An 18,385-nucleotide genomic window follows, 5' to 3' on the forward strand; every position below is an offset into this window, starting at 1 on the left:
AGGTTTGCTGGAGGAGGTGGCCTTGAGCTGAAAGGCCAAAGGGCTCGGGGCCAGGACAGCCCAGCACTAAGAAGGAAGAGGGGAAGTGTGGACTGGCTAGCTGGAATAAAGCAAGGGTCTTTCTTTGGAGATTGGGCAAGGGAGGATGGTTGAACCCTCAGCCTTAGCTCATAGGTTTGCTAACTAACAGACCTGCCTTGTTTTTGCTTCTAGTTTGGATGTCTTTCTCCGCTGGCTCTTTGACATCTACTATCTAGAGCAAGCATCCATCAGGTTCCAGTGAGTACTCCCATGTGTCCACCAGGGCTGCTGTGTGTGCACACAGGAGTGGGTATATGTGCTCTTCCCTGAGTCCAGCACCTGAATTTGCTCACAGAAGTGTAGACAAATGCTTGTGAACACCCTCACTGGGCAGACTTGTTACCTTTCCTGTGCTGGGATCCCTTTGGCAATCTAGTTAAGCCCAGGGACCCCTTCTCAGAATGATATCTTTGAAATAATTGTATAGTCACAGGAAGTTGCCCCCAAACTGTATGCAGGGTGGGTGTTCCATGAGCCCTTTATCCAGTTTCCCCCAATGGAAGCATTGTGCGTAACTATAGTGTAATATCAAAACCAGGAAATTGACACTGGTCCATCCACAGAGCTTATTCTGATTCTGCCAGTTTTACGTGTACTCTGAATGATGTCTTTATGTGCACAAAATACATGGATTACAAAGAAAACCAATTATACAATTATACTGAATTACAGTTATCAAGATATTTTAAAAATCAAATTTTTGACACAGTCTTTATAAACACAAGATATTGCTTTTTTTTTTGAGACCAAGTCTCATTCTGTCGCCCAGGCTGGAGCGCAGTGGTGCAATCTCGGCTCACTACAACCTCTGCCTCCCAAGTTCAAGCGATTCTCCCACCTCAGCCTGCCGAGTAGCTGAGATTACAGGCACATGCCACCATGCCTGGCTAATTTTTGTATTTTTAATAGAGGTGGGGTTTCACCATGTTGGCCAGGCTGGTCTCGAACTCCTGGCCTCAAGTGATCTGCCCACCTCAACCTCCTAAAATGCTGGGATTACAGGCTTGAGCCACCACACCCAACCAATATTGCATTTTTTATATAAGCAAGCTAAAGTTACATTTTACTGTCTTAAAAACATCAGTATAAAAACTGATATTACTTATTGGAATAAGAATATTAAACTAGGGGGGATCATTGACAAAGCAACATGCAGACCACGTGGGACATTCTGCCAATTTCGATTTTTTTGTTTTAGTGATAACAAGTGTTGAGAATCCCAATTTTCAAAGCTATGTTGCAAATGACATGCAAACTTCCATAACTTGCTCTATAAGGCAAGGACCAGAATCCTTCAAGGTATTTTTTAGTAGAGATGGGGTTTCACCATGTTGGCTGGGCTGGTCTCAAACTCCTGACCTCAGGTGATCTGCCCACCTCGGCCTCCCAAAGTGCTGGGACTACAGGTGTGAGCCACCATGCCCTGCCATATTGCCCACATTCTTAATGCAAGAAAATGCTAAATTTCAGTTAGAGATTAGTGAAAATAAAGATGTTATTTTTTCCCATCCTAGTTTACAGACCCCCCAGAAACCCACTCATGGATTCTCCCGAGTCTTTGGACCTGGCTCAGACACCCTTGCTTTGGATCAAGCCAATGCATGTATCCCCTAACACACCCATGCTTTATGTGGTCCCTGCCCCTCCCTCCTCAGGGGACTGCTTGTTAACTTCATTGGGTTGGGGACATATATATTATAGGAGAGAGACAGAGAAAAAGAAAGAGAGGAAATGTTATTCTCCTTGTCTGTATCTGTATCTCCACTCCGATTCCCATTCCCTCTGCTGCTCTCCTCTCTCTCCTCCCTTTTAACATCTCTCCCTCTCCCTGTGGCTTCTGTTGCCACCTTCCCTCTCCCTCACTGCCCAGGTGTGTGTTCCTGCCAGACAACGGCGCCTTCTTTGTCAACTACGTGATCACGGCAGCTTTACTTGGCACAGGCATGGAGCTGCTGCGTCTGGGGTCACTCTTCTGCTACAGCACCCGCCTCTTCTTCTCTAGATCAGAGCCAGAGAGAGTCAACATCAGAAAGGTACAGACTGGCTCTCCGCTGAGCACAGCCCTCAGTTTCCTTTGGGAGGGTGTCAGGGATAGAGCCTGCTAGAAGCACCAAGGGGGTTGAGGTGGGAGGGACGGTGTGGATGGGTGTTGGTGGGGCACCTTGGTCTACAGGGTTGGAAAGGAGGCTGCCTCCAGGCCTGAGCTGCCAGGAGGCTGATGAGGAGGCACAGAAGTAGTCAAGCCAAGGGGACTGGGCCACCTCAGGGTGACACCTGCCTTCTGCCCCAGAACCAGGCCATAGACTTCCAGTTTGGGCGTGAGTATGCGTGGATGATGAACGTGTTCAGCGTGGTGATGGCGTACAGCATCACTTGCCCCATCATTGTGCCTTTTGGTGAGTCATCTCCAAGGCATGCCCAAGGGCTGCACATCCGCAGATGGGGAGGAGGAATTGAGCCTCACAACATCAGTCCACCTCCTGGAGCATGGGGAGACCTGTGGTAGGGAGGTGTCAGGGCCAGGGCCAAGCTGGGGGTACAGGGCAGCTGAGGTTGGATGGCTGCCGATGGGGGATGTTTGTTGAATGAACGCATGAGTGAATGACTCTTCACCAAGCTGAAACAGTCAGTTCTCGGGGCTCAAGGGAAGCTGCTGGCTCCGGAGGTCAGTACCACAGAGCTCCCCCAACCCATCCTTGGTTGTTGTGACTCTGACAGCCGTGGATCTGGCTTCTCAGGCCTGTGGAGACACTGGAGCCACAAAGGTCCAGACTTGAAGGGGCCACTGAGTAAGTTTCCACCTTTGTCCCCCAGGGTTGCTCTACCTGTGCATGAAGCACTTGACGGATCGCTATAACATGTACTACTCCTTTGCACCCACCAAACTGAACGAGCAGATCCACATGGCTGCCGTCTCCCAGGCCATCTTTGCGCCACTCTTGGGTCTGTTCTGGATGCTGTTCTTCTCCATCCTGCGGTTGGGTAGGTACCAAGCCAGCCTGGAGACCCCACCTCCACCTGCCCCACTATTCTGTGAGTCCCTTAACACTGACCCTGTTAGAGGAGAAAAGCCCAGGCAGGGCAGGGCAAGATGCTGCTCACCAGACCTGGCCACACCCAGTGACTTCTCTGGGCCTAAAGGGCCTACATTAGAGTCTCAGCTGAGCTTCAAGGCTAAGAGGAGGCCCTGGACCAACATGGTCCCCAGGTGTGGATTTGGGTTTCCAGCGCTCAGGGAAGGAAACCTCATATTCCTTCTTTCTAAGTCTAGATGGGTGGAAACTAGAGTATCAGCTATTGGGAGGCTCAGTTCCCATGACATTTCCTCTGGGATCCCATAAGATGCCTGGTTTTTTGTTTTGTTTTTTAATTTTATTTTTTGAATCAGAATCTTGCTCTGTCGTCTAGACTGAAGTGCAGTGGCGCGATCACGGCTCACTACAGCTTTGACCTCCTGGGCTCAAGCAATTCTGCCACTTCCCCCTCCCCAGTACCTGAGACTACAGGCGTGAGCCGTCATGACTGGCTAATTGTTTTTAATTTTGTAGAGATGAGGTCTCACTATGTTGCCCAGTCTGGTCTTGAATTCCTGGGCTAAAGCGATCCCCTGGCCTAGGCCTCCCAAAGTGCTGGGATTATAAGCATAAGCCGCTGGTGCCCAGTGGTAGATGCCTGGCTTTATGGGTTGCCAAAAAACCTGGAAGAGGAAACAGAGCCTGCAGTAGGGGCCAGCTTTTTCCTCACTCTTTAGCTACACACAGCTACTGCTCCTGCCCAGGGGAGCTCAGAGACACCCTCCCAGAAGCAGTCCCTGCAGGCCACAGATTAAAAATCTCTCAGCTTTCTCCCCATTGGAGGCACCTTAACCCCCAGCAACCCCCAACCCCACTGCCCTCCCCTCAGACACCTGACCTTAACCTTCTCAGTGGTGGGAGAAGGGAGACACGGTGTTTTCTTTTTTCTTTTTTTTTTTCTTTTGTTTTTAGAGATGGAGTCTCGCTCTGTCGCCCAGGCTGGAGTGCAGTGGCCCCATCTCGACCCACTGCAACCTCCGCCTCCCGGGTTAAAGCTATTCTCCTGCCTCAGCCCCCTGAGTTGCTGGGACTACAGGCGTGTGCCACCATGCCCCGCTAATTTTTTGTATTTTAGTAGAGACAGGGTTTCACCATGTTGCCCAGGCTGGTCTCGAACTCCTGAGCTCAGGCAATCCGAGGCAGTGTTTTCTTTTCTCTACCTGCCATGGTGGCATCCATACGGTCGACTCTCAGTCATTTATGTGGCTTACCCATTTGCCATCACCCCCAATTGCTTATCCCGCTAGCCTTTTCGTGCCACCCCAGAGACTTCATTTTTTCCATAATGCTTTTTTTCTAAGAATAAAGGACTGCATGTTTATCATCAAAAATAGAAAAAATATAAAGACCAACATGTAAATGACCCATCATCTCACCCAGAACCTGATGTCTTTTGTTCCCAGCCCCCTTTCCAGGCATGCACTTTGGGTCTTTGGGCGTGGGAACATTGAGAGGGAGCTGTTGGTCTATTGTTACTTTGCAAAACTGCGATAGTCCATATTGTAACATTCAGTCCTGTACCCTGAGGTTTTGTACTGAACACAATGTTCTGAGCAATTTCCTAGGTTGTTAAAAGACTGAACAGGTAGGTGCCTTTCAGCGGTTGCATGAAAGTCTACCAGTTTTAGTCAGTTCTCCATGATTGGATATTGAGGTTTGCCACTTTTTGCTACTATAAAAACACTGCAGTAAGCATCATTAAGCAGTGATTTTTGGCTGTAAAGCATAATTTAAACAACATTTACCTAGTTAGAAAACTGCTGCCGTAAAAAAGGGACCAAATATTCCCAAATGTAATGTAGGTGATTTTACCTTCTAGATTCCCTCTCTGTGCCATCGGCGCAGAAAACTGAGCATGCTCACTTCAAAAGGGCTTGCAGGGAAAGGTGTAGGTCAGAGATGGCATTGGGGGCACTGGCAGAAGTAGTCACTCAAAGAGACTTCCCAGGGACGATGGTGTTGGAGGTGACCAGCAGGTCAGGAAGGACACATTTAATGGGCACTGCAGTGGGTACTGAAGTCAATTAAAACATTTTTTCATGGACTCCACAGATGCCAAATTCTAAACTGCTCAAACAGAGCAAAGGGATGATGTTATTGTGTCAGACTCCTAGATGCCAGTTGTTATCAGAGGAGGACTGGCAAGGTCAAAGCCCTTGCAGTGGTGCTGTGACGGTCCCTGGCATCTGCCAGTTGGGGTGGCATCTCAGCTGGCAGACTCCTGCCCATGACTTTTTCTCCTCCTTTGCAGGTTCTCTCCACGCCATCACCATCTTTTCCCTGTCCACCCTCCTCATTGCCATGGTGATTGCCTTTGTTGGCATTTTTCTGGGGAAGCTTCGGATGGTTGCCGACTACGAGGTGAGTTGCCAGCCTGCCCCTCCTCCTGGTTCTCTTGGTCCCTGGGGGACACAGCTGTAGGATACTCTCCAGGCCTGGGCTCCCATAGCACCACAGGATGAAAGGGTCTCGCCTTTGTCTCTGACTGTAGAGCGTGGAGCCCAGTGTGCATGCGTGCATGCATGCATGCATGCCTTGCACTAGCTTAGGCTCTGGCCCCCATCCAGAAGACAGCTATCCTCTCCTTTTCTGCCCTCTGACACCTCCTCCAAACTGCAGGCTGCTGCGATGTGAGTCCAGTGCAGCCACTGAACTGTGAGCCTCCAAGGACTGGAGGCCAAGAGAGAGGATGGAGCAAAGGAGGTTGGCGGGGGAGTTGATGATGATTCAAAAAGAGGGGGGATTGTCATTTTCTCTCCTTTAAGACCCCAGGCTTTGAACTTGAGGCGGCCATGTTTGGAGGTGGCTCCTGCCCCACATGACTCCTTTGGTTGTTGGCAGTGGGCCCAGCCTAATCACTAGGAGAGGGGAGCCAATCCATGCCCTTTTAGAGCCATGCCAACAACTGTGTGTTCTAGCTCAGCATTTCCCAGAATGGATGTCTATCCTGGGGCACTGGAATGATTTCCAGTGGATCACAACATAATTTTTCATTTTTCATGGTTACGTATTTAACATTAACTTTCTGCTTATGGCAACTGAAATACAGTTTTCTGTTTATAATAGTGAATTGTTTCCTTTTTAAATGAATGTATATAAAGAAAAGAAAGCTGATTTTAAGGACTGACACACTACTGAGCCTGAGGAGGGACTCGGAGGAGGATCTCTTTGCTTCTGGTGTCTCTGTCTGTGTCCAGGGCTCTGGGCACAGGTGCCCACTGCCCTCTCCGCCCAGCCTTCCTTCTCCACGCCTGGCTGGAGCACCACACTAGTGAAGGGTCTCGTGAAGGACCCCGCTGACTCTGTCTAATACAGCAGCATTATGTGATTGGGTTGGCCAGGTGTCCACTCTAGAGAAGGAGAATGGCCAGGAACCTAGGCTGTGTTGGTGTAGGACACTTTCCAAATTAGAGGGGAAGCCACAGGAGGAAAGACGACAGTGCTGAAGTCAAGGCTTCTCCTGGAGTCAAAGCAGGCTCATCTTTGAACTTCAATTCCAGCTCTGCTTACTTCCCCCAGTGATGGCCCTTGGGAATAGAACAGTCCAGAAGGGACTCCCTTACATCCCAGCCTTCTCTCTGTCCCCCTGGGTCTCAGTCTTGCCAGGCTGAAGGTCTGGAAAGACAGAAGATGAGTTGAGTTCCAAGGTGGTGAGAAGCCCAGGTGTGGAGTTGAGGCTCCTCTGGATGAATGGGGAGGGGCAAAGAGCAGGCCTCCTGTAACCCACCACCTCTCCCTGCTGCAGCCCGAGGAGGAGGAGATCCAGACAGTGTTTGACATGGAGCCAAGCAGCACCTCCTCCACGCCCACCTCCCTCGTGAGTCCTGAGTCCCAGGGACAGGTTGGGAGGGTGGTGCTTGCAGGGATGGTCTACTCTAGTGGCATTGTGGGGGATGCCAGCTTTGCTGCCCACTCTGGGTATGGGGAAGGAGATGGGGGACCCCTGGGCTCCCTCCTCTAATGGAGCAGGACTTGGCCCAGGTCCAAATGCTGCCGTGGTCCTGGATGAAGAGTGAGAAAAAGAGAAGAGCCACCGTGTACTCGGCATTGCCTGGAAGGCACCTAGAGAGGAAGTACTTTGTCAGGGAGGCCGAGACCACAGCGACCTCGGTCATGTAGACGCAGGGGGGCCTGCTGAGGATTGGCCTCAGGACCAAAGGCTGCCCCTGAGGCACAGGTGCAGGCAGAGCGACACAGACAGAGCTTCAGGGAACTATTAGAAGTCTGCACTGATGGTAAGGCAGGGACGCCGAAATGAGCGAGCCTGTCTGTGTGCAGAGAGGCTGGCTCAGAGTGCAGAGTGCAGGGCCTGCAGGCTGGGTGCTGTCTCTCACACAGTGGCTCGGCCTGAAGGGGAATGGGCACAAGCACCCACCCGCATCCCTGCCACAAATGCAGCTGCAGAGCCACCAATGCACACACTGAGGTGGGTACTGGGTCAGCCTGTGCCCCAAGGCCGGGGCTCCTGGGAGGAGCTCTGAAGAAGGGTGCCAGGCTGGCACTCAGTGAAAGCATCCCAGAGGAGGGAGCATTGAATCTGACCCCAGGAATGGGCATACGGGGTGCCAGGTGAAGTAGGGTGTGGGGCAAGAGTTTTCAAGGAAGAGGAGCAGCCTGTGCGAAGGCCTGGAGACAGACCGGAGCTTGGGTGACTCAAGACAGTTTTCGGCACGGTGGAAATGCGGAGTGGGCGGCAGGGCCCTATGGGAGACAAGGCTTTCTTTAGTTGTGGGCAGAGCTGGGAGTGAGTGCACGGTGACAGAAGCACAGACAAAACACCAGCAAGTGGACAGAAGTCACCGGAGTGCCAGGTTTGCCTCACTTTGAAAAACCCTACATACAGGCACAGATTATCTCTGAGAGGGGACAGGAGTAGGTGCTTCCGTAATGAAGAGACCACAAGGATTTCAAAGCAAGAAAGTCTCTCTTTTCTTGGGACCCTTCCAAAAGGACCCCTCTTGGAATATTGTTAGCAATAAGTTTTTGAAATCTTATGAGCCTGGCGCTTTGCTGTTTTCGCTCTTAATCTTTTGATAAACCCACACAGTAGGGATTTTCATCCCCAAATGGAGGCTCAGAAGTTCCATCAATATAGAGTCCAGGGCACCAAGCAAGGAAGTGTCAGGACAAAGGTCGAACCAGGTCCATCTGACTCTAAAGCCTATGCTTTTAAAAAACACGACTAGGATTTATTTTTTAAATCTTGCCTTATTACCACAGGGCTATATGAACATTGCACATCATTATAGGGGGAAAGGATAAGCAGAAATAAGAAAATAAAAAGTCCATATTCCCACCACCTAGAGATGACCACTGATAGTGTATTTTCTTCCAGATATTTATATACTATGTATCTCTTCCAGATAATTATGTATGATTTACATAGTTTTGCTAAAATGAAATAATACTGCACATACTGTTTTATAACCTTTTTTTGTGGGGTGGGGGAACAGAATCTTGCTCTGTTGCTCAGGCTGGAGTGAAGTGGCACCATCTTGGCTCACTGCAACCTCCATCTCCTGGGTTAAAGCAATTCTGTCTCAGTCTCCCGAGTAGCTGGGATTACAGGCACATGCCATCACACCTGGCTAATTTTTGTATTTTTAGTACAGATGGGGTTTTACCATGTTGGCCAGGCTGGTCTCGAACTTCTGACCTCAGCTGATCCACCCGCCTCGGCCTCCCAAAGTGCTGGGATTACAGGCGTGAGCCACCACGCCAGGCCTACAACCTGCATTTTTAGTTAACAATCTTTTTCCATATATATAAATTTTTTATCTCTTTGAACACCCAGCCCGTATTCAAATTGCCTTAATTGTTCCAGAAGTATCTTTTAGAGCTTGTCCAACCCAATATCAAATCTAGCACATGTGCCTCAGGTCTTCATGTCCCTTTTATTTTAGCACAGTGCCTTTTAAATGACTTGGAGAGACCAAGCCAGCAGTCCTGCACAATGTTCCACCTGGATTTTTCTGGCTGTTCATGATGTCTTATGACAGGTTCCATGATCTCCTGAACGCTGGAAGTTAGATCTGATGGCTTGATAGATGCAAGTTCAACATGGGGCTAGAACACATTACAGGTAGTGCTGCAATTTACACTCAGAGAGATGTAACATCCTGTTAATTCCCATTCATTAATGATGCCGTCGTGACCTTCTAATTAGGGGAATGACAGGTGGATTTTTCCATGGTTCAGTTGACATTTACCCCTTTATGACCAAAAGGTCATCTAGATGGTTTACTTTGGCACCACGCAAATGTCTAGATTCTTTTGTAGGAAAACCGTTCCTTCAACCAGGGCTGTTTGGTTTCACTGAAATAAACTCCTATGGGAAAGGTTTCATTCCATTCCCTAATAACCTATTTTCTAAGTAAGGAGATGGTTTAAGAGCCACTTCAGAGGATGACAATTGCTCTTTTTCCTAGTACATCCTGTGTTTTTCTATCTGCTGCCATCCCAGGCATGGGGACCATTCCTGGGTGTGACAGGTCATGTGACCAAAGTCTCCGCTAGCAGTTCCACATCTTGAGGACAGGCCAAACCAGTGACAGACCCCGAGGGAGTTCTGAATGTGCTGCTGAAGCTGTATTAGAAGGTGCACTAGCTCAGGAAAGAGGGTCCCTCCAGACCCCAGCTGAGGGGAGCCTCACGTCACCTCCCCTGGATGCAGCTTGACTTGGAACTGAGAGTGAATGGGACATGTTCTAAAGGAGCAGTGGACTAGGAGTGGGGAGTCCTGCCACTGAACCAGCCCTGGGAGCACCTAGATGCTCATTAAATGATCAAGAACAATTAGGTGGGTGGAACAGACAGGACCCAGGCTGCTGGGGAAGAAGGCAGGCTCCAAGGTTTGGAGGAGACAGAGGCGATGGGGGTGGGGCATGAGGGGAGAGGGTGTGCCCAGGGCCTTGCCCCCACGTGACCTTGCTCCTGTCCCCTGTCTCTATCCCAAGCAGCTGTATGTGGCCACCGTGCTGCAAGAACCGGAGTTGAACCTGACCCCCGCCTCCTCCCCAGCCAGGCACACCTATGGCACCATGAACAACCAGCCGGAAGAGGGAGAAGAAGAGAGTGGTCTGAGGGGCTTTGCGAGGGAGCTAGATTCGGCCCAGTTCCAGGAAGGGCTGGAACTGGAGGGCCAGAACCAGTACCACTGACCGGGACCTGAGGCCTCCACTGGCGACTTGTTGAGGGGTCAGGGGAGGGCCTGGCAAGGGGAGGCAGGAGGGTGGCCTGGACCTCCCCACTACCTCCTGCAGACTTTGAGAAGCCCACAGTGGAGACATCCACCACCCCAGCCATGGGCCATACGGGGGTGCTGACCTGCTGCCCGGCTGGAACTGGGGGTGCTCGGCAGTGCTGAAGGAGCCTGGGAAGGGATGGAGGATACAGGCAAGCCCATGTCTTGAGAGAGGTGGCTGGAGCCCCGGCACAGAGACTGAATGCTGGGGTCCCTTCCTGGGACCAAGATGGAGAAGGTGTTCCTAAGACAGGAGACAGAAGGAGGCTGCCGAAGGCTCTGTGCGGTCATCACCACTCTGCATCAGCTGCCCTTCCAAGAAGCTTCTGCTGCTGCTCCTCCTCCCAGCCCCGGCCCATTCCTCCCCTGCAGTCTGAGGAGGCAAAGGTACGTGCACGGGGCACATTGACAGGACACGGAGGACCACCTCATCACGGGGTTCCCTGCATGGGGATCTGTAAAGAGAAAGTTTCTGCACCCACCAGAGCAAGAGCCAACTGAAAGCGTAGACCTGAGAAGAGGTAACTCATTCCCTTCCTGCTCCTCTGCCCTCATCAGATGTCCCCAGGAGCAGCAGGGCAGAGGCCCTTCTTTCTATTCTTACAAGGGCAGCTAGAGCGTGCTCACTCAGGGCTCATCAAATGAGACTCATGTGCATTTTTCAGAAGGAAACCTTGGTTAGTCCTTGCTGGGTAACACAAAGTGGGGTGAGACAGAAGCCGAATTCATGGAAGGGGGGTCTTCTCCCCAAAACTCTGTGTGGTGGGAAACCAGCTATACCTCCCCAAGCCCCAGGGCCTAAAGAGAAGACCCCCAAAGCCAAAGATGTGGCCACTTAAAAGCATCTCCTGCCTCCTACCCAACTGAGTGCCTGGGCCCCCAGCTTGGCCAAGATGGGCAGTACGTTAGGGTAAGAACCCCATGCTTCAAACTTAAGGACTGACCATCACCTGCGTCCCAAGTAGGACCCTTCCTCCCTTCTCGGGGCTGCCCCTGCACCCTGCCTTGAACACCACCCAAGCGGCCTCCAGTGTGGGCCTGGCCCAGACATTGCAGATGCTTCAACCGTGATGTCGCCCCAGGCCTGCCAGGGGTGTGGTGGAGGGGAAGGCCACGTGCTCCAGGGAGAAGCCCTTTCTGGAGAAGCAAGGCTGTCCTCCCAGGGCTGCCACTACCTGAGACCTGGGGGAGCTGAATTCCGAACAGCGATGGTGACACTCAGCACCTTTGCCATAGCCGGGGGGAACCGGCTTCTGCCTCTGGGATGGGCTCTCATCAGGACCACCGTGCAGCCCAGCCAGGGAGGACATGAGAAGGGCCAGTGGGGGCCTCAATGAACCAGAACAAGCCAAGCTGAATGGGGTCTGTGTGCTCCAGGGCCCTCTTCAGCCCCCTCCCCCAAAGGTCTGGGTCCCTGCCACCAACCTACTGAAGGCCGGCCCCCAGCTCACCTCACCTGAGCACCTGCACCAGGCCCCAGGCACATGGCTGCCCTGAACTCAGATCACCTAGACCTTGTCCCTGCCCCACCTTTGCCCCATCCTAGCCCCAGAAGCTCCAAGCTTCACCGCAGGTGAGAAATTGTGCTCAATGGGCAGAAACTGCTATACCCCCAGGGCATGGCCCACATTTTGGCATGAGGGTGTCTTTCCAGAGAGCTTGGGTTGGCTGGAGAGAGGCTGTCTTTCCCATTCCTTGTCCAGCTAGGAATAAAGGGGAAATGGTCCTAGCCTGGTCCCTACACACCCAGGTCCCACAGGCCCCCTCCCCACTGGAATTTCACCAACCAACAAGGGGAAAGTACGCTGTTACAGCATAGCGGTCAGGCCCAGCAGGAGCTTGGCACATGATGGGGAGGTGGCCAGCTCCAGGCCCTGCCCGACCCCATCATGTGTATTTGGTGTATGGGGTGTGGGGGTCACACCAGAAGCTGGCCTGGGGTCTCTTCTTCGCTGGACACAGCTCCCTGGCGCCTGCCCCCAGCCCCTGCAGCCCCTGCCGGACTGTGGAAGCCACATATGGGAAAAGTCCTGGCAGACAATGTGGCGGGATGACTGGGGGCTTCTCCCTCTGAACCTGGGTCCAGTGTAGCCTGGCTCTGAGAGAAGGTGGTGAGCATGTGGAGAAGGTTCCATAGTCCACTCTTAGGGGAACCAGCAAAGCCTCACGGCAGTTGGCTCCATCTGGACCTCCCATGGTCACTGCAGGACGGTGGAGCAGGGGGCATCTTTTAGCCTCCCCCCGCCACCACATCCAGGCCCTCTCAGGCACCTCCTGCCTCAGCCCACACCTGCCTCACCCATTGCCCCCCTCCCCCCACCTACTGCCATCCCACTCCTCTGCCAGCCACTTCCCAGCCGCCCCACCCCACTCCATCCACCAAATCACCTCCTGACTTAATCCTTTCTGGAAGGAGCTGCCGCCCGGGAACCGGTATTGCCTAGAGCCTCCAGGAGGGGCCCTCCTCGGGCCTCCAGTGGCCCCATGCCCACCTGCCTGACCCTCCACTGCCCCTGGAAGCAAAGTGCCTATCAGCAGCGTTGCGTCCTCTGGGGCCCCCGGTCGGGGGGGAGGGGGTGTGGGCTAACCTTGGCCACCACCAGTAAAGGAATGTGCCAGAATGCTGAACCTTCTTGTTAATGCTATGACCGTGCCTTGAATAAACAAGTCCTCCCAACCTCTCCTGGCCCCTGCCTCTCTGCCTCTGCATCTGGGCCAGCCTGGCCTTGCTCCGCTGTGCAGTGGAGAGAACTTTCTGGTCCTTGAGCTACCCAGGAAGCCAGCAGGGCAGCCCCGAGGAGCAGCAGAAGTCTCTGGTGAGTGCTGAGCCCCATGAGCAGGCCACTGGGCTAGGCTAGTGGCCAGACTTCAAAACACACAGATTTCAGGTGAGGCCCCAGGAAGAGCGGCAGACAGGGCTCAGGTCTGCAAGAGGATGAGGGTGGGGGACTTGGGGTATGGGGGAGGTGGAGGAGAGGTTGGCACGAGGGAAGTGTGCGGGGCAGCCAGGTGGGATAAGAAACACCCGTTAGCAAAGGCTGTTATAACTGTGGCAAGGAGACAACAGTTCCCTGCCCTGGTGGACACATCTCAGGGTCAGGAGACCGGTTCTGTCCCTTCCTCCAGCAGCTGCATGACCCAGGCTGGTCATCTCATCCAGACAGTAGGGCTGGGAGGACATGAGGCAGACTGTTCTGCTTCGTGACTGAGCAGAGCAGATTTGAGGGCAGAAGATGGGAATCTTGTGGGTGTGTTGAGTAGGGGGAGACTTCCTCCCGCAGTGCTCCCTATGGGGACAGAGGATGACAGTCTCAGGGTGGCTGCCTAAGGACTCTTTCCTGCATCATCCTCACTGGGTCCTCTCCGCAAGCTTCCACGGTCCATCAGTGGCCATTGACTCAAAGTCTACCAAGGTGTGGGCCTGGGTGTGGGATCAAGACCCGTCCACTTGTCCCCTCTCCCCCTCAAAACAATTATTTTCCAAGTCAAGTCAGCCCTTAAAATCCACAAGGGCTGCTTCGCAGGAGAGAAGCCATGAAGACTCCCTGACTGGACGGGACGGGGCTGCGCCCTGCTGCTGCCTCTCATGGTCCCCTCCCAGGGGCCGGCAGCTCCAGGGTCCCCAGATGGCAGGCCTGGGACACTCTGTGGTTCAGCAGACCTTTCAAGGGCCTTTTATCAGGCAGAGACTGAGAAAGAGACAGAAAAACAAGCCGAAGAGGGAGGGCGGTCGCCCCAAGGATGGAATGTCCTCCAGGGAGGTTAGTTGGTCAATCCTCTCTCCACTCAGCAGGCCAGGAGGGACCGGAGGCCTGAAGGTGGATTTACCTGGGCTGGGGACGGGACTGGGGCAGGGCAAGAGGGAGCCCCAGGAGGCTGGCTCCACTGGGCTGTGCCCAAGAAAGGATTGGAGCACGTGACCGAGTGTTATGCAGGGAGGAAGCAGCGGGGCCTGAGAGTGCCCCATGCCTCTGCCCAGAAACCAAGCCTGGGGCTGCACGGGGCCCCGCCAGGGAAGCCTGAGGCAGCTCACTTCTGTCCTGAGGAACCTCCTTGCTGGCCAGATTCCAGGTTTCTAGGTCTGCTCTGTGGAAGGCCTTGCGGAGGCGAGGAGAGCCTGGTCTATGGGGAGACAGGTTCCCAGGCTTTCTCAACAGAGGCTGCTTTCAGAACATCTGACAGTCCCTCGGCCTGGACAAGCGGCAGCCCGGCAGCTCTCAGCCTCAATTCCCAAGGTTCTCCAGCCCAGCTGCAAACGAGAGTCACTCTCAATGTCCAGGCCCCATCCCTGAAAAACCAAAATTTCTCGGGTGGGGCCCAGTACCCTATATTTTACAAAAGTCCCCCAGGTGATTCCAGTGTGCAGGGAGGGGTGAGTGGATAAGGAAAACAGTCCCAGCCTCAGGCACCGCATGCCCTGGGTGGCCTCAGCATCTCACCATCGCCAGCTTAGAAGTGACAACTCCCTAGCTCAGGCACGCTTCTGCCATCTTTATCTTCTTTTGCAATAAGTATGAGTACCATGTGGGCCCGAGGGCCACACACCAGGTGTCAGGGGCACTTCTGGCTACCTTGTCATCTTCAGCAAGGGTTCAAAGACTGTCCCTCTTCCCTCCCCTCCAAACACAGAGCCCAGTGGCTTCCATGACCGCCTGCCCATTTCCGTGCAATAGAACGTGACAAGTGCAGTAAACAAATAGGCCTACATAATGGGGTGTCAGGGAGAGACAAAGCCGGATAGGGGCAAGGGGTGCCTGTAGGTGGGGAGAGGATGCTTTGCACTAGAGAGGCCAGCACAAGCTCTGTGGGGGTGAGACATGAGAGCCAGCAAAGGGTCTGTGGGCACACATGCGGGGCCCAAAGAACCAGGCAGAGTGAGAGAGGGGAGGAGAGGGTGGGGCGAGGTCTGAGTGGGCAACAGGCTGTGCAGGCCACGCTGGGACTCCAAGTTTCACTCATCACCTGAGAAACTATGGGAGGATTCTGGGTAGGAGTATGATCCCCTTACGTGTTTGTTTTCCAGGTTTTTTTGTTGTGGTGGTGGTGGTAAAGTACACATAATCATATTCACCATCTTAACCATTTATGGGTTTTTTGTTTGTTTGTTTGTTTTGTTGTTGTTGTTGTTGAGACAGTCTTGCTCTGTCACCCAGGCTGGAGTGCAATGGCGTGATCTGGGTGCAGTGCAACCTCCGCCTCCCAGCTTCAAGCAATTCTCCTTCTTCAGCCTCCCAAGTAGCTGGGATTACAGGCACATGCCATCATCATTTTTGTATTTTTTAGTAGAGATGGGGTTTCACCATATTGGCCAGGCTGGTCTCGAACTCCTGACCTCAAGCAATCCGCCCACCTTGGCCTCCCAAAGTGCTAGGATTATAGGCGTGAGCCACCGCGCCCGGCTACCATCTTAACCATTTGTAACTGTCCTGTTCAGTGGCATGAAATACATTCGTAATGTGCAACCATTACCACCAGCCATCCTCCACAACTCTTTATCTTGCAAAACTGAGACTGTATACCCATAATCAATAATTCCTCATTCCCTCCTCCCCTTAGCCCCTGGCAACCACCCATGTAACTCTTATGTGCTGAAATGGTCACTGTCACCAGGGTAGGACAAGTAGAAGCAGAAAGCCCAGCTGGGGCCAGGTGTGGTGGTGCACACCTGTAATCCCAGCATTTTGGGAGGCTGAGGTGAGAGGATTACTTGGGGCCAGGAGCTTGAGACCAGCCTGGGCAACAAAGCAAGACCCTATCTACACAAAAATTTTAAAAATTAGCTGGGCATGGTGGCATGCACCTGGAGTCCCAGCTACTCGGGAGACTGAGGCAGGAGGATTCCTTGAACCCAGGAGTTCAAGGCTGCAGTGAGCAATGATCATGCCATCACACTTCAGCCTGGGCAACAGAGTGAGATCCTGTCTTAAAAAAAAAAAAAAAAACCCAGTTGGGACTGTGTCAGAGGCATTCAGGAGAGAGAATATGGTAGCTTGCACCAGGATAGGGACTGAATAAAGAAGCAGTTAAACTTGGAACAGAGGTTGAGGATTCATGGATGATTAGATGTGGGGTCTGAGGGAAAGCAGGAACGCAAGGATGACTCCCAGATCTTCAGCATGAACAACTCAGCACACTCTGGTTTGAGGTGGAGAAAGCTGGGAAGAAAAAGGCCAAGGGAAACCCCAAGAGTTCCATCTTGAGTGTGTTCTGGTTAAGATGCTATGTGGGGATGTCAAGAAGGTGGCTGGATACAGGAGTCGGGCTGGAGATGTCATCAGCACTTGGGTGGTGATTAAAGCATGGGACTGGCTGAGACTTTGATGGGAGCAGGTGCAGGTGAGGAGGTCTGAGGGCTGAGCCAGCACAAAGAGATGGGAGGAGAACCGGCAAGGAAAACCAGGAGGGACTCAAAAAGGAAGGAGGGTGTCCCCAGCTCTAACCACACTTGGCCGTAAATGCGCCGCATAGAGGAATAAGTCAAAAGATGCCACGAAGCAGCTTCAGCCAAGTGGAGAATGCTGAACAGGCCATTAGACAAATGACCCGCTTCTCCCACACAGCAATGGTGAGGGGAAATGGCAAGAGGGGCCAGGCCAAAGTGAAAGAGTGAAGAGACACAATCAAATGCGAAGTGTGCATCCTGAGTTGAACAAACCAACTGCAGAGAGACGTCTGGGAAATCTACACGTGGATGAATGTGGGCCATCAGGGAATTTGAATTAGGTGGTGATGAGGAGATACCGTTCGTCTTGTTAGATATATTGATGGCGTGGCTTCATATGTGAAATAAAGTGCCAGCTAGAAATTCATATGGAAGAATTTACAGGTAAAAGAACATGAAGTCTTGGATTTGCTTAAAAACTCTCCAGCAAAAACAAAGAAACAAAAACAAAAATGGGAGGGGGGTGTGGTTGGGGGAAGAGGTGCATGGAGATTCCCTCATCTCTTGATTCTTGTGTATGTTAACATTTTTCCATAATAAAAAGTGTAAAAATAAAGGCATGACCAACTTTTTCGAGTGCTGCTGAGCAGGAGAGGAAGATAAGGACTAAGATGTGACTCTACATCTGGCAAGATGAGGGTGGTTGGTGACCTTGACTATAGTAGATTGAAAGTGGGGGCAAAGCCTGGTTGAAGCAGGTTCCCATCCTCCCATAAGAAGTGAGGAGATGAAAACAGCAAGGAAAGACTACTATTTCGAAGGGTTTTGCTATCAAAGGAAGAAAAGAACCAAAGGGGTAGCTGGAGAGGAAAGGAAGTGAGGGGTTGTTCTTTGTATAGGAGGGGAGATGTGGGCTGATAGAGGAGGGATGCAGGACAGAGGGCTGAGCCCTTGAGCAGAGGAGGAGGTAAGGGATACTCTCCCCTGATACAGACATGTGTGTGCATACACGCACACGTGCACACACATGTGCATACACACGCGTGCACACACACACGTGCATGCCCATGCACACACGCACTCACACCTAAGTAGAAGAGTGGCTTTCAAAAAAGGTGAAAGCATCCATGCTTAGGATGACTCAGACACAGGTCAGAGGAGGGCATTAGACCTTTCCAAAGCCAGGCCACCTAGAGAGCTGTGGGCCAGACATGGACACCTGAGCCTGACCCATTAATAGGTCACACAGCAGATGAGGCCCTCACTCACTGCAGCCTGTAGGGCTCCAGAAAATGCTCTGGGCACCACAGTGGGCAAGGCCTTCCTAACATGCTGCAGACCCAGTGCCTGCAGTCACATAGCCTGGCAGGCCTGGCATCTGAGCTTAAAGAAAATGAGGCCCCATCTGGGAGCTGGCAAGGCCCCATGGGCATCTGCTACATTCAGTCTTGGCTGAGAAACTGGAAGCCCAGGGCGAGGACAGCCAGCCAGGCACAGGCCTTGCAGCCATGCGTGGGCTTCGGGCCCGCCGCTGAGGCTGGAACACATGGAGGTAACCCCAAACCTGCTCCAATAATGCCTACTCAACACAGCTTCTCTTCCCCA

The 18,385-nt window shown here is 52.5% G+C and overlaps 1 protein-coding gene across 7 annotated transcripts in view; it reads left to right on the forward strand.

Annotated features, from left to right (window-relative positions):
• The window catches only part of TMEM63C (transmembrane protein 63C), a 77,946-nt gene extending 64,866 nt beyond the window's left edge, over nt 1–13,080 (forward strand). For 4 of the 7 annotated variants that reach the window (XM_034937892.3, XM_034937893.3, XM_034937894.3 and 1 more), the window contains 7 exons: nt 214–279; nt 1,952–2,114; nt 2,372–2,477; nt 2,896–3,063; nt 5,407–5,516; nt 6,901–6,972; nt 10,112–13,080. In XM_034937892.3, coding sequence (XP_034793783.1) covers nt 214–279; nt 1,952–2,114; nt 2,372–2,477; nt 2,896–3,063; nt 5,407–5,516; nt 6,901–6,972; nt 10,112–10,315 — 889 coding nt within the window. In that variant the 3' untranslated portion in view covers nt 10,316–13,080. The remainder of the gene's footprint in view (nt 1–213; nt 280–1,951; nt 2,115–2,371; nt 2,478–2,895; nt 3,064–5,406; nt 5,517–6,900; nt 6,973–10,111) is intronic. The other 3 variants (XM_055097313.2, XM_055097314.2, XM_034937896.3) reach the window with 1 other exon arrangement.
• The last annotated feature ends 5,305 nt before the right edge of the window (nt 13,081–18,385 follow it).

This window comes from Pan paniscus, chromosome 15 (assembly GCF_029289425.2).
Source record: "Pan paniscus chromosome 15, NHGRI_mPanPan1-v2.0_pri, whole genome shotgun sequence".
Taxonomy (NCBI): domain Eukaryota; kingdom Metazoa; phylum Chordata; class Mammalia; order Primates; family Hominidae; genus Pan; species Pan paniscus.